Source organism: Oryzias latipes, chromosome 24 (genome assembly GCF_053564925.1).
Source record: "Oryzias latipes strain Hd-rR chromosome 24, Olatipes_Hd-rR_3.1".
In the NCBI taxonomy this organism is placed as follows: Eukaryota; Metazoa; Chordata; class Actinopteri; order Beloniformes; family Adrianichthyidae; genus Oryzias; species Oryzias latipes.
Window position 1 is genome coordinate 2,677,154 of NC_136260.1, and position 12,147 is coordinate 2,689,300.

Here is a 12,147-nt window from a genome sequence, read left to right on the forward strand (position 1 = left end):
CTGAGTTCTGTATAGTTGTAGGCTTGTGAACGATTTTTTGGGTAACGTAGAGAGCAGGGCATTACAATAATTTACTACTAAAACTAAAAGCATCTCTAGGCTGGCAAGAGGGATGAATGGGCAGACTCTGGCAATATTTTTGATATGATAAAATCCTGTCTTACTGACATTTTTAATATGTGGCATTAAATGTAGGTCAGTGTCAAAAAGTACACTCACACACTGAGGTGGTTCAAATTCTGGAGTTTAGGTGTCATGTTTAGGTGTTAAAACTTATATTTTGTCCTGGTTGAGCTGCAAGACGTTTGCCATCCCTGACTTTCTATCTGAGGCTGTATTCAGACTGGACACATTTGGTCAGCTCCAAGTGAATCAGAGTTCTTTTCCCCTGATAATCCGAATAAGTTTTTAGTCTGAATACACCCAAGTGGAGCCTGGACCGGGACCAAGAACCGCTCTCTGACCCATCTTTGGAGGTGGTCTCGGTTTGTTTCCGATTGCAAATGCGTTTTTGGTGCCCTTTCATACTTTGAGCCCTGCCCCTCTAAAATCCTGTGCACACCCCTGGTGTTTGGAACGGCCTGAAAGCTGCAGCTGCAGTGATGGGGAAACCCAGTGATGACTTACTTCTACAGTGTCTATTAGTCTGCCACGTCTTAAGACCTAAAAAGAATATTCACAAATAGAGCTTTTTAAAAATCCAATCACTCTGATGCGTTTCACAAGGACACATTCAGGACTTCACACATCAAACATGAACTTGTTAAACAACGATGCCAGGAGTCCAGCTGAGGAAAAATTAAAAAAAGAGAAAAGAAAACAGATTTAATTTGTTATTACTGAGAAGCACACATTTTATTTTTATTTCCAGTCTTTGTCTTTTTCTGCAGCATATTTATTTTTAAATAACTTTGACAGGATATATTTTGATATATTATACGTTATTTATTTATTCTATATTTATATTTTGTTTTCATTCATGTAAGATCAAAAAGTTCAGTTTTTAAGGTTTAAAGGTTTGGCTTTAGACTGTTCAATAAATGTTCATCCTGCTCAGCAGAGCCTAGAGCATGTCTTGGATTTTGGCCCCCTGTGCCATTGAGTTTGACACCTCAGCCATTAAACATGCGCTGAACCTTTCCTGCTTTGTTCTCTGACCGTGCTCAGAAGATGCAGGGGAGATCTTCTTCAGGGCCGAAGGCTGATGTTCCTTCGGGGTTCACTTCCCTGTTCAAACCCTCAGAGCCTCCAAAGCGGGTTAAGCCAAAAATATAAAAAAATAAAGTCTCAGTTCTTTCAAGAGGAACTTTCTTTATTACTTTTTTCCTTAACTCCAAAAACGGCGACTGACCACGCGTGTATGCGCTCCACATGCGTGTATGCGCTCCACACGCGTGTATGCGCTCCACACACGTACTCTCCCTCCTCCCTTCCTTCACCAACGGTTTCAGGTTCTGATCACAGCTGCAGAGAAAGGCGGGTGTAGATACCCCATCCATACCCGTGGCGTGTGTGAAATGAGTCAGCATCTGGGTGGCTTCACCGTTCTTTTAAGACGTTAAAACAGCCGTTAACAATAATTTGGTCTTCAAATGTCACGGTTAGGATTAGGTTAAGATGTGGTCTCAGCACGGTTTGGGTGACGTCCAAACATCAGTCCCTCCACCACCTTCCCAGCCAGTGGCGGTTCTACCCTGAATTACTCCCCGGGCGAGACCCTCCTCTGCCCCCCCCCAATAGAGTCACTTTGTCCATTTATTGTAACTGAAAATACAAAAATATTTAATCAAACACAAATAATCTGAAATAAATATTATAAACTACAAATCACACTAATAATACACTAGAATAAATGTAACTGCAGCACTAAGAACAGAAAACACTAACTAAAACCTAACCTTTGTGGCCTTCCTGATGCAAGCTTGTCAATAACGTCATCATATGAAATCTGCTCCCCCCCTGAATGATTGATACTAACAACAGCAGGTTAGTGAGTTGCTCCTGAGACATTGGTGATCTCAGGTATGACTTGATCAACTGGACTTTTGAAAAGCTAACAGCAGCAGCAGCAGCAGCAGCAGCAGCAGCAACAGCAGCAGCAACAGCAGCAGCAGCAGCAGCAGCAGCAGCAGCAGCAGCAGCAGCAGCAGCAGCAGCAGCAGCAGCAGCAGCATGCTACCATCACAGCTTATTTAACATTATGAACTAATATACAACAATAAAACACAACAAAAACTTTGTGATACAGCAGAGCAGACAGACACACGAATCATAACTAATGTTACAAGTTAAGGCAGAGCAAACATTTAAGAATAAATATCTTAAAAATGACGTTATTTACAATATTTGGGCCTACTTCAGTTTTGATCATGATAGACCAAACAAGAGATTTTTCCTCTGCAACGTTGTTGATGTTGGAGGGCAGATAGCATTCGAATTTAGAAAACGTGCATCTAGCTATGCGATAATACCCTTTTCTTTGTCTCTTTTCTCCTCTTCTTCTCTTTTCTTTCTAAATTGGGCACCAGCTTTGACCTTTTTTCTCCATATTTCAGATGTTTTTGCATTTAGCATAAATGTCCTGACATAGGTATCAAGTCTGTCGACTAAACCAACTGTCATCTAAGTGAAGAATTTTTTTTGTTTTCCCATTTTTTATTTGGGCATTTCACACAAAAATAACCAAAAAAAGCATGATTTTTTATACCTATTTTATACCCCCCCGTTCGTCAAACATTTCCTGCAGGAGCGCGTGCAGCTGCACCCAGGGGCGCCAATTCGCTACATGGCGGCGCAATTTTTATTTTTACTTTTTCATCAAGCACTGAGCCGCGGCCCGCGACCGTTGCCCCTCTGGAAGAAGATCCAGCCAGGTTTGCGCATGCGTTTTGCGCTCCGTGCTCACCTCAGCCTGCACCCTTCACCCCGCGCCCCCTCCCTTCTCCTTCTTCACCCCGCGCCCCCTCCCTTCTCCTTCTCACACACATTTGCGTCTACTTCTCAAAGACAGGAGGGAGCGCAGCTGCGGGGCGGGGGCGCCGCCAGGTTTCAGGCTGTTACAAACTCTGTGATATAAGTAAACCAATAGTGATGCATAAAGTATTTTACAAGAGCTGAGCCGCTGGCGCCGCCCCTCCGTCATTTTTCCGCCCCGGGCGATCGCCCGTATGGCCCGTGCCTAAAACCGCTACTGTTCCCAGCCTTGTCCCACCAGGTGACCCTCGCCCCCCTGAGATTTGTCTGTTTGTTTGAGAACCACTGTGTTAAAACAAGAGTATTGTGCAGATGAAATAGTTGCAGGAGATCAATACTCTGTGTACTAAAAAAACCCTGAAGAGATAATAAAGAATGCATAAATGTGTGAATTTTGTTGCTATTTTCAGCTCCATGACCTTTAATTCTAACTATGATGAGAGATGTTTCAGCATTTCTCCCTGTATCTTTGACTTGCAGTTAAGAATGACTTCCACACCCAATAACTGAGAAACTTTATTCGGAGGAAAGTGTAAAAATCACTGCTCAACACAAACAGAGGAACTGAAGAGCAGCTTTAACCAGGGTCCCCGTCAGAATGCTGGAGGGGCTTTCCCGCCCCCTCCCGGGACAGCCGGTCGGCCTGCTCGTTGCCTGTGTAGCCAGAGTGTCCAGGTATGTGCAGCTGAGGAAGAGGAGAGGTTATCTTCACACATGTCCCAGGACTACGAGTCTGAGTTTGAACTACCTTCAGATGACAGGTGGATGACAGAGAATGCATCTACGCACAGGAGATCTCTACGTATAAAACTCTGATTCTAAGGCTTTCTTTATTCAAATTGTGGTGAATCAGAAGAAGATAAAAACAACATGCCCTTTGAAAAAGCTGGTAGCAACGTACGTCACCAGCTTCCTGCTCTGCTCCATTCTGATCATCCAATCAGACAAATAGATCCATGAACGAATCTGTTTTCCTGGTCTGAGCTGGAATCTGGATCAGAACCGAACGACTCGAATTTACTCACCATTTCTGTTGCACCTCTAAGTCTATGAATTAATGTCGTTTGATATTTGACTATATACAAACCCTAACAACATTTACGTCAGTGTCGTATGTATATATGTATGTAAAAATGTATGAATAAATACATAAATAAAACTGGCCAAGAGCATGAAGACAACTCTGCCAAAAATCTTTTCACTGCTATCCCTTCCTCACACAAAAACCTAAAGCCCAGCAACAACCCCCCACACCCTAACCTCCCTAACACTTTCCTCAGGTAACGACCACATAAACCTGGGAAGTAATGCTCATTTAGCCACCAGAGTTAGCCAGCCAGCTTCCACTAGTTAAAAGTAGGCCCTGAAAAGCCTGCAGTCAACAGAAACTGTTCAGATTCTGAATCCAACAGAAAAGTCATAGTTTCTTCTGATTATTATTTTTTTTTCCTGAAGGTCAACAGTAACCAGCCCCTGTGGTTTTAATAAACCACTTACTTCATTTGGTCAACTCCAGGTGACGGTCTGACCTCCACCGGTCACATGACTAAGCTCTGAGGCGGGGGTTAGGGGGGGTTTTATGCTGGCACAGGTGTTGGACAGACAGACTTGAGAACATTTCTCTTGGATGTTTCATACTTTTCTGAGCCAACACATGTTTTGTTTTTTTACACATGTCTGTAACATGTTGATTGAACGTGTACACAGTACAAAGTTCCAAGATAAATGTCTAACAAATAGATCAAAATGCTAAAAACATAGGACAGAACAAGAGTAAAGGAGGGGGGGCACTGCACAGTAGTAGGTACAAACATTTTGTGGGGGCTGTTTGCGCCTCGCTTAGTTAAACATTCCATGTTTTCAAAGGTTTTAAACTCAATTCCTTTCACTTGTAGTGCTAAAATCATTTTTACTTAATATAATTTAAAGGCAATTATTAATATTTAAAAAAGGTAAGGATTCTCTTTTTGAATCACCTTTCCAGGTAGTAGTGGTCTTTAGGGATGACATCACTCATAATGATAATATGTGTAATTCTGTACAGGATCCAAACATGTGAGACTGATTGGCATTTGTCTGTCCACACAATATTCCAATTTGTGTTGTTTTATAGAACCTGAGAATAATCTTCCATTCTCTCCATCTCCTAGGTCTAGTTTATGTTAGTTGTGTCTCACGTGGTAAAAGCCAATATTGGGCAATATTTAGCTCCTTTTCCCATTTTAATTTGACAGCCAAGGTACTATTATCTTTATGTTTTATAAAGTTTAGAGACAGTCTTGTTAGGTAGCTGTTTATAGGAGCTACAGTAGTCTAAAGACTGTCAACACTGGAGCTGAAGCTCTGCCATAAACTATCACAAAGATGGATGTTGTCCCCTGATTGGTAGTTAACTCTAGCGCCCCCTGGTGACAGTATGACAGTGGAGCACAGCAGCACCATTTTTTTGCAGAGGGTCAGATGTCCTGAGGTGACAATGCGTGAGGGGGGGCCGACCGTTCAGCCTGCATTCTTTCAACCTTATTATACCTTTAAACAATTCATTGAAACTTCTTTGCACCACACGCACTTTATCAGAAATAACTCTCAAATGCTCTCTGGAAAGTTCTAAATGTAAATTGTGTGAACAGGAAAATAACACAAACAGAAGACTCACGTGTCAGTGTTGCCACAATCACATTTAAAAAAATCAGTTTTTACACAGTTTATAGAAAATATTCTGGATTTTCTGATTGGAGTTGGTGGGAATTTGGACGCGGGGCAAACTTTGGACACGTCTGGTCTAAACCTTAGATTCTTGTGAAAACACAGATGACTTCTCATCTTAAACAAAACCTACAAATCCTCTCATACAACTGTTTTGAATAAAGCATTAAACCATTTTTGGTGAGTCCAGAAGCTGTTCTGTGCTCAGTGAGGGTCAAGCATGCAGAGCAGATAAACTTACCCACACCACTTCCAGCTCGGAGTTTAACTCATCCAGCTTCACAAAGTCTTCTTTGTTTGTGACCAGCCCGCCAGATTTCAGCCTCCAGCCGTTCAGTTTCCAGTTCTTCACCCAGCTAGTCACACCTGCATGAAACACCACCCACCGTCAGCCCAGCGGAGGGGTTTCTGGACCACCCCCGTCTGAAAACCAAGGGCTGTGACTCACCATTGATGGTGAATTTGCTGTCAGTGTAGAGAACCAGCTTTTGGATGCCGTGCTCTTTGGCTTGTTGCAGAGCTTTGCAGGCCGCCTGTTCAGTGAGATCAAAGCAAAACAGCCGTCATTCCTTCAATTAAACATCAGGTAACATTTGATAAATATGAAATGATGATTCCTACACATGCATAACAGAATAACAAATATTCCATGAAGCTGACTCTGCAGTCTGACTGAACAGAGACCTGCTGACCTGGATCTCTGCACGTTGGTTGGTCTGCCGTCCCTCTAGCCGCTCTGCCACATTTCTGTCCAAAAGGCAGAAAGACATGACGGATTGCTTACGACATTGGCGTGCATTCTGGATGGTTGAGTTTCCTCACAGCGGGTGGTTGTGGCCCCAGTACACTCCAATGCCGGCGCGGGCCCCAGCCTTCCCGTTACATGAGCAGCAGCCGTCAGTATAAACGACCACGGCATCACCTGCAGCAGAGACCAACAGCTGAGAGACGCCGCGATGCTGCAAGCGGCGAGGCTGCAAGCGGCGAGGCTGCAAGCGGCGAGGCTGCAAGCGGCGATGCAGGCAGCTGCTTACCCATGTAGGTGAAGCCGTCGGAGGTTCCTTCAGATGAAGGTGCTCCCGACTCTCTCGGCCGTTTGGCATGCAGCTCCTCCTCCTCCTCACTGGAGCGGCTCCTCTTGCCAAGAGGGATGTAGTGCAGAGGCTCCGGGCCCCGTTTAGGAAGCAGAGGAACCTCCGCCTCTGTGGACAAAACGCCACTTTGGGTCACGTTTATGGGGTGACTGCATGCAGTCAGCTGCTCACCTGAAGCCCACAGGACGGCTCCACAGGTGTGAGGGGTTCACCTGAACTCAACTGCCACGCATCAGGATTTAAAGGGACTTCCGAGCATTTCCACATGCAGGTTTTTCACAACGTTCTTTCAGACATTTAAACAAAGATGCTATAGGACTCATCGGTCTGACCTGCGCTCTGGCGTGGAGGCGCAGACAGCTCCACGCCCCGCACGAAGGCCCACGCGTCCCGCTCCGAGGCGAACTTCTTGAAGGAGGCTGCAGGGAATTTCTCCACTTGGCTCCTGCATTCATCCCTGAGTTCAGGATTAACGGGAGCATTGCTCATTAAGAGTAGCCTGCTGCCAAACAGCAGTGCACCTCCACCAAACCAGACTGTATTCTTGTTTTCAAGTCAGAGTCTGAATAGAAAAACTGAACAACAACAAAGTGGAGTGCTTGACGAGCAGCGTTAGCCTCACCATGAGCTGTAGACTCCCGGCTTGAAGCCTTTCCTGACCGCGTAGAAAAACTTCCCCTTCGGCATGTCGTCGTTAACGCTGCAAACTGTCCTCTGAAGCGCCCTGAGGAGCCGGGACACCCGGAACATCACAAGCCGGCAGACAAGCACCGACACCCGGACGGGGTTAACATCGTCAAACGATCAGAGCCTTCAACGCGTCTAATGTTTCATTTTCACAGTAAAAGACCCCTTTATGGCGATACGATTCTGTTTTAAGTCATCGTTGTAAAAATTATTCCTGAGATGACTATTTTTTTATCTTATAACGCAACTGACAACATTACAGTGCAAAAGCAGCGCAGACCCGGCGCTGAACAGATCACCTGTGCGCGGTGCATGCTGGTTATGTTTTCGCTCCGACGTCACGGTCTCGCCGCAACAAAGGTATCGCGAGAGCAGTGTCGTTTTAAAAAGAAATATATAAAAAATAATTAACAAATATTGCACATACGAAATACCAAAAACAAAACTCCACACTGTGTGCAAAATACAATTTTCACGTTCGCCAAGAAAATGAACAAAAAAAAAAAAAAAAAAAAACATAATAATGACAATGTAAAACAGGTTAAGCAAAAATAAAACAACAATAATAAAGGCAAAGGAATCTGTTAAAACAGTGGTTCCCAAACTTTTTCTGCAGGGCCCCCCTTTCTGAAGATTAGAATATTTTCGAGCCCCCCACACTGACACAAACATACAAATCCTTTGTTTCTAAACTCCACCGCGCCTTATAACATGTGGTTAATGAGAAATCTTTCTCTGAACGGTAGAATTCTGTTATCTAAAGCTGAAGGAATCTCTACATCTGTCTATGTGTCTCTGTCTTTAGAAATGCCAAAACACATCTGTAACCTATTAAACAAAACATTATTTGATTTTATTTGGAGGAAAAAATGTCATTACTTAAGGAAAAATGTTTTGTGTAACACCAGAAAACATGGGGGCATGGATGTATTAACCTTAGAAACTTTAAACAACTCTTTTAAAATAAAGTAATTTATTGAAAGGTGAAGACAATATCTGGAATGCATTTCCCAAATATATATTTGACACAATGGGAGGCATTAAATTCTTGCTAAAATGTAATTATAAAATTGAAAAATTACCCAAAAAACTTTTAAACTTTTACAAAGAAGCCCTGCTGGCCTGGAAACTCCTTTATAAACATAATTTTTCTCCAACAACTTGTTTTATTTGGAATAACAGTAATGTACAATACAAGAATAAATCACTTTTTCTTCCTAGATGGTATGATATTGATATTGTTTTAATCAGACAACTTTTCAATTCTCATGGACATCTTCTGACGTATGAAGAATTTCTTTAAAATTCGGTATTCCTGTTCCACCCAGAGAATATGCCATAGTGTTAGATGCTGTTCCAACCAGTCTACTTCAACTGTTTGAAGGGATTTATAACACAAGTCTATTAGGAACCCAGACAATATTTTTGACAATGTGGATATTTGTGTTAATTCAGTTTCCAATAAACAAATAAGAAATCTTTTACAGACCACAACCTTACCTGCTGGGAGGTTTTATTGGGAGTCCAAATTTGTGGACATAAAATGGAGTTATGCTTGGACTATTAGCAATAAATACTGTCTAAATAACAAAATAAAAGAAGTGTCCTTCAAAATATTGCATTGTATATATCCTACCAAAAGAACTTTGAGTAGATTTGTTGTGGATATGGACCTGTTTTGTTCATTCTGTGGAACTCAGCAGGAAACTATTGATCATCTGTTTGTGGACTGCAGACATACAAATAAGTATTGGATTGAAGTGGGAAACTATATTGGAAATATAACTACACAAACTGTTACATTTTTAGATAAAGACATTATTCTGGGTTACCTTAATGTCAAAGTAGACAAAGATTTTATCTTCATCACACAATTGTTTTTATTATTGGCAAAATTCCATATCCATAAAGCCAAATGGTCAAACTCCAAACCTTAATTCCAGCAGTTTTTGAGTGAAATCAATCAGTAATGTACCACTGTCAAACATCTGCAAAACCAAAAAGCAATTCCAACTAATTTGATTTTTGAAAAAGTAAAAATTTATTAAACCCCAAAGATTTTTGAATTAATGATTCTTTTTGTCTTATGTTGTATATGTATGTATTTTTATAATTTTTGTTTTATTTCTTAAAATTTTCTGCAATGTGTACACATTTCAATTCCCCCTGAGACATTCACATTGTTTTTTGTATTATGTTGTTTGTCAATAAAGTATGAAAAAAAAACTCGACGCGCCCGCGCCCCCCTGCAATACCCCAAGTTTGGGAACCACTGTGTTAAAGTATCAAAAGAGAGCATGTTTGAACTGTTCTGACAGCTTTTTGTTAGTGGAGGATTTTATACTGTTTACATACAGAACCATTTCTTTCTGAAAATACTGTGTTTTTTTTGTTGGCATATTTACATTTGTGTATAAAGTATTTACCCATAATTGTAAGTAAATTAACTACATATATTTTTTCTGCATTAAGTCTTCCTTGTGTAAAATATCCCAAAATAATATGCTCATAAATAATCTATAATCCTCACATAGATGAGTTCTTATAAAATGCATCAAATATTTCCAAAAACGTCTAGTGAAGGAGCAAAACCAAAAAAGATGAGGCAGTTTCTGGTGAGGAATGACAGAATGAACAGTTTATGTCCAGATCTTTTTTAAACTTAGTAAAGAAGTGTTTCACTGGATAAAATGTATGAAGAATTTTGAAAGAAAAGTATCTGATTTTATTGGTGATGAAATACTTTTGGGGCAGGGACCAAACCTTTTCCCACTGAATTCTTCAGCCAAACCTATTCCAGAATGAGATAACATACAGTTTTGTGGCAAACTCATTTAGAAACAGAGAACGGATACTTTGATTATTCCTGCCAGCTGAAAAACATCTCTTTCCACACCACAATTCTGTTAATTTGGGAGGAGAACATGGAGTATTTGAAGCAGAACTGCTCCACAGAAGTCTCACACCACCTGGGATGCTCCAGTAACCAATGCAAACTCTGCAGGTGAGACATGCAGACTGTAGGTGGACAGAAACTCAACGTATGACATCAGGTTACCTTGTGGATTCATCAGCTGTGTCACAAGAGAAATGTTCTTTTCAAACCAATTTTCAAGAAAAATACTCTTGTTTTTGTATCAAAAATCTGCATTATTCCAAATATAGTAGCGATGAGGAGAAAAAATTATGTTAGTAGATCAAAGTCCACGCCAGTATTGTTTTTTTGTTTTGTTTTTGTGTTTTTGACATGAATCAAAATGCAATACAGTACACAAATTGTAGTAACGGTTATCATCAAGTAAAAAAAAATCCACAATAAAAAACAGTTAAACAATACCTGCTTACTATGCAGTCAACCCAACATAAAAATGACAAATAAAAAAAAGAGAATTAAAATTGAAATAACATGACAATTTAGGATTGAAGCTTTGAGTAGTCTGATTGCTTGGGTAAAAAGTGATTATATATTTTCAATTTTTCTAAGGAGGCCAAATATATTTTAAAATCTTGTTCCTTAAAATGTTTTTGTAATTGGACTTTACTCAGCCATTTTCTTTTGTTTATGTAATATTTTGCTAATATTATCATTAGATTTCCTAAATAGCTATGTTTCATTGGAATGAAAGAAAGGGTCACGGAAGACAAGCAGTATTCTAATTGTAGATAAGAAACATTTTCTCCAAAAATTCCCATAAATTACGTCCACACCTCACTTCAAACCACGGATAGTGCAGGACAATTGAGGTGTTCAATGCTGCCTGACAGTAAAAGCACTTTATGCATTCTTTAAGGAAAAATATACAAATATAATCTCTTACCAGGGGATATCTATGTATCATTTTGCATATAAATTATTTTATTCTATTGTTAATTAATGTATTTATAGGACAATAAAGATATTATCCTGATAATTTTCTCATCTATGTTAACATTCTCCAGCAGTAACGTTTTGGGCTTCCCTTCATGATCAGCTCTGGTGGGAAAACTTTCTGCCAATCATTTATTTGAACAAGGTCAAAGAGGTTTCATTAAAAACTTGCATAAATTTGATCCAACGAATCAGTTCATGCAAAGGTTAAAAAAAGCTGTAAAAACTGGACATTTCATGAACAATATGAAACACTAATACACAAATTTTGGATCTGTACTCAAACTAAACTAGTATGGAACAAATTGTTGACTCCCATCAGTACTTAAATCTATTCCTATTTCTTCCTGAGCTGGAAGAACATTTTGTTTGGCTTTATTGATTATCATAATAAACTATCTTCACAATTCTAGAAACCTGCTGATTTTATAGCAAAAGATATACAAAAGCAAATTAAGTGATAGAAACCTACATCTCTTATTCATTTGCTCAAATCACCTCCGTCATCTTTATCACCTTAAAAATAACATATTGCCTTTATCGTTGTCTTCAACTGTTGTAAACTCCTTGGCTTTTTAAATAAAAATATTTTTTTCAGTGTATTGCTCGTTGATCTATTATATTTGTCTTATACGCGTTTTGAATAACGCTTTTGAAAAATGCTCTGCGATCACCTTCATCTCATGCGCCTTTCCCCGCCCCCTCTTTCAGTCCCTGGTATCGCCGACAATCCTTTTTTTTTTTTTTTTTTGCATGCTAAAGTCATCTCAATCATCATTTGTATTTGTTAGCGATTTTGGTGTAATAATTTAGAAGTTC

The 12,147-nt window shown here is 40.2% G+C and overlaps 1 protein-coding gene across 5 annotated transcripts; it reads right to left on the reverse strand.

Annotated features, from left to right (window-relative positions):
• Window positions 1–3,476: 3,476 nt before the first annotated feature.
• rnaseh1 (ribonuclease H1) lies at window positions 3,477–12,142 on the reverse strand. 5 transcript variants are annotated; one of them, XM_020714390.3, is made up of 9 exons: window positions 12,003–12,142; window positions 7,396–7,497; window positions 7,106–7,230; window positions 6,714–6,881; window positions 6,502–6,601; window positions 6,372–6,426; window positions 6,128–6,212; window positions 5,921–6,045; window positions 3,477–3,658 (listed from the first exon to the last, which is right to left on the reverse strand). In XM_020714390.3, exons 2-9 carry the CDS (start codon window positions 7,458–7,460, stop codon window positions 3,551–3,553), a joined length of 831 nt encoding a protein of 276 aa, XP_020570049.1. In that variant the 5' UTR covers window positions 7,461–7,497; window positions 12,003–12,142; the 3' UTR covers window positions 3,477–3,550. The 5 variants fall into 5 exon arrangements, with proteins under 5 accessions (XP_020570049.1, XP_020570047.1, XP_078798483.1 ...); XM_020714388.3 differs by lacking the exon at window positions 12,003–12,142 and adding an exon at window positions 11,801–11,887; XM_078942357.1 differs by lacking the exon at window positions 12,003–12,142 and adding an exon at window positions 11,845–11,873.
• Window positions 12,143–12,147: the final 5 nt, after the last annotated feature.

Excerpts from the sequence above, each read along its gene's own strand:
- rnaseh1 (NM_001285830.1), bottom strand. The coding sequence starts at position 7,523 with ATGTTCCGGGTGTCCCGGCTCCTCAGGGCGCTTCAGAGGACAGTTTGC. Across the intron at positions 6,602-6,713 it reads CGACGGCTTCACCTACATGG|GTGATGCCGTGGTCGTTTAT; the intron begins GTAAGCAGCTGC and ends TCTCTGCTGCAG. Across the intron at positions 6,427-6,501 it reads TGGGGCCACAACCACCCGCT|AAATGTGGCAGAGCGGCTAG; the intron begins GTGAGGAAACTC and ends CCTTTTGGACAG.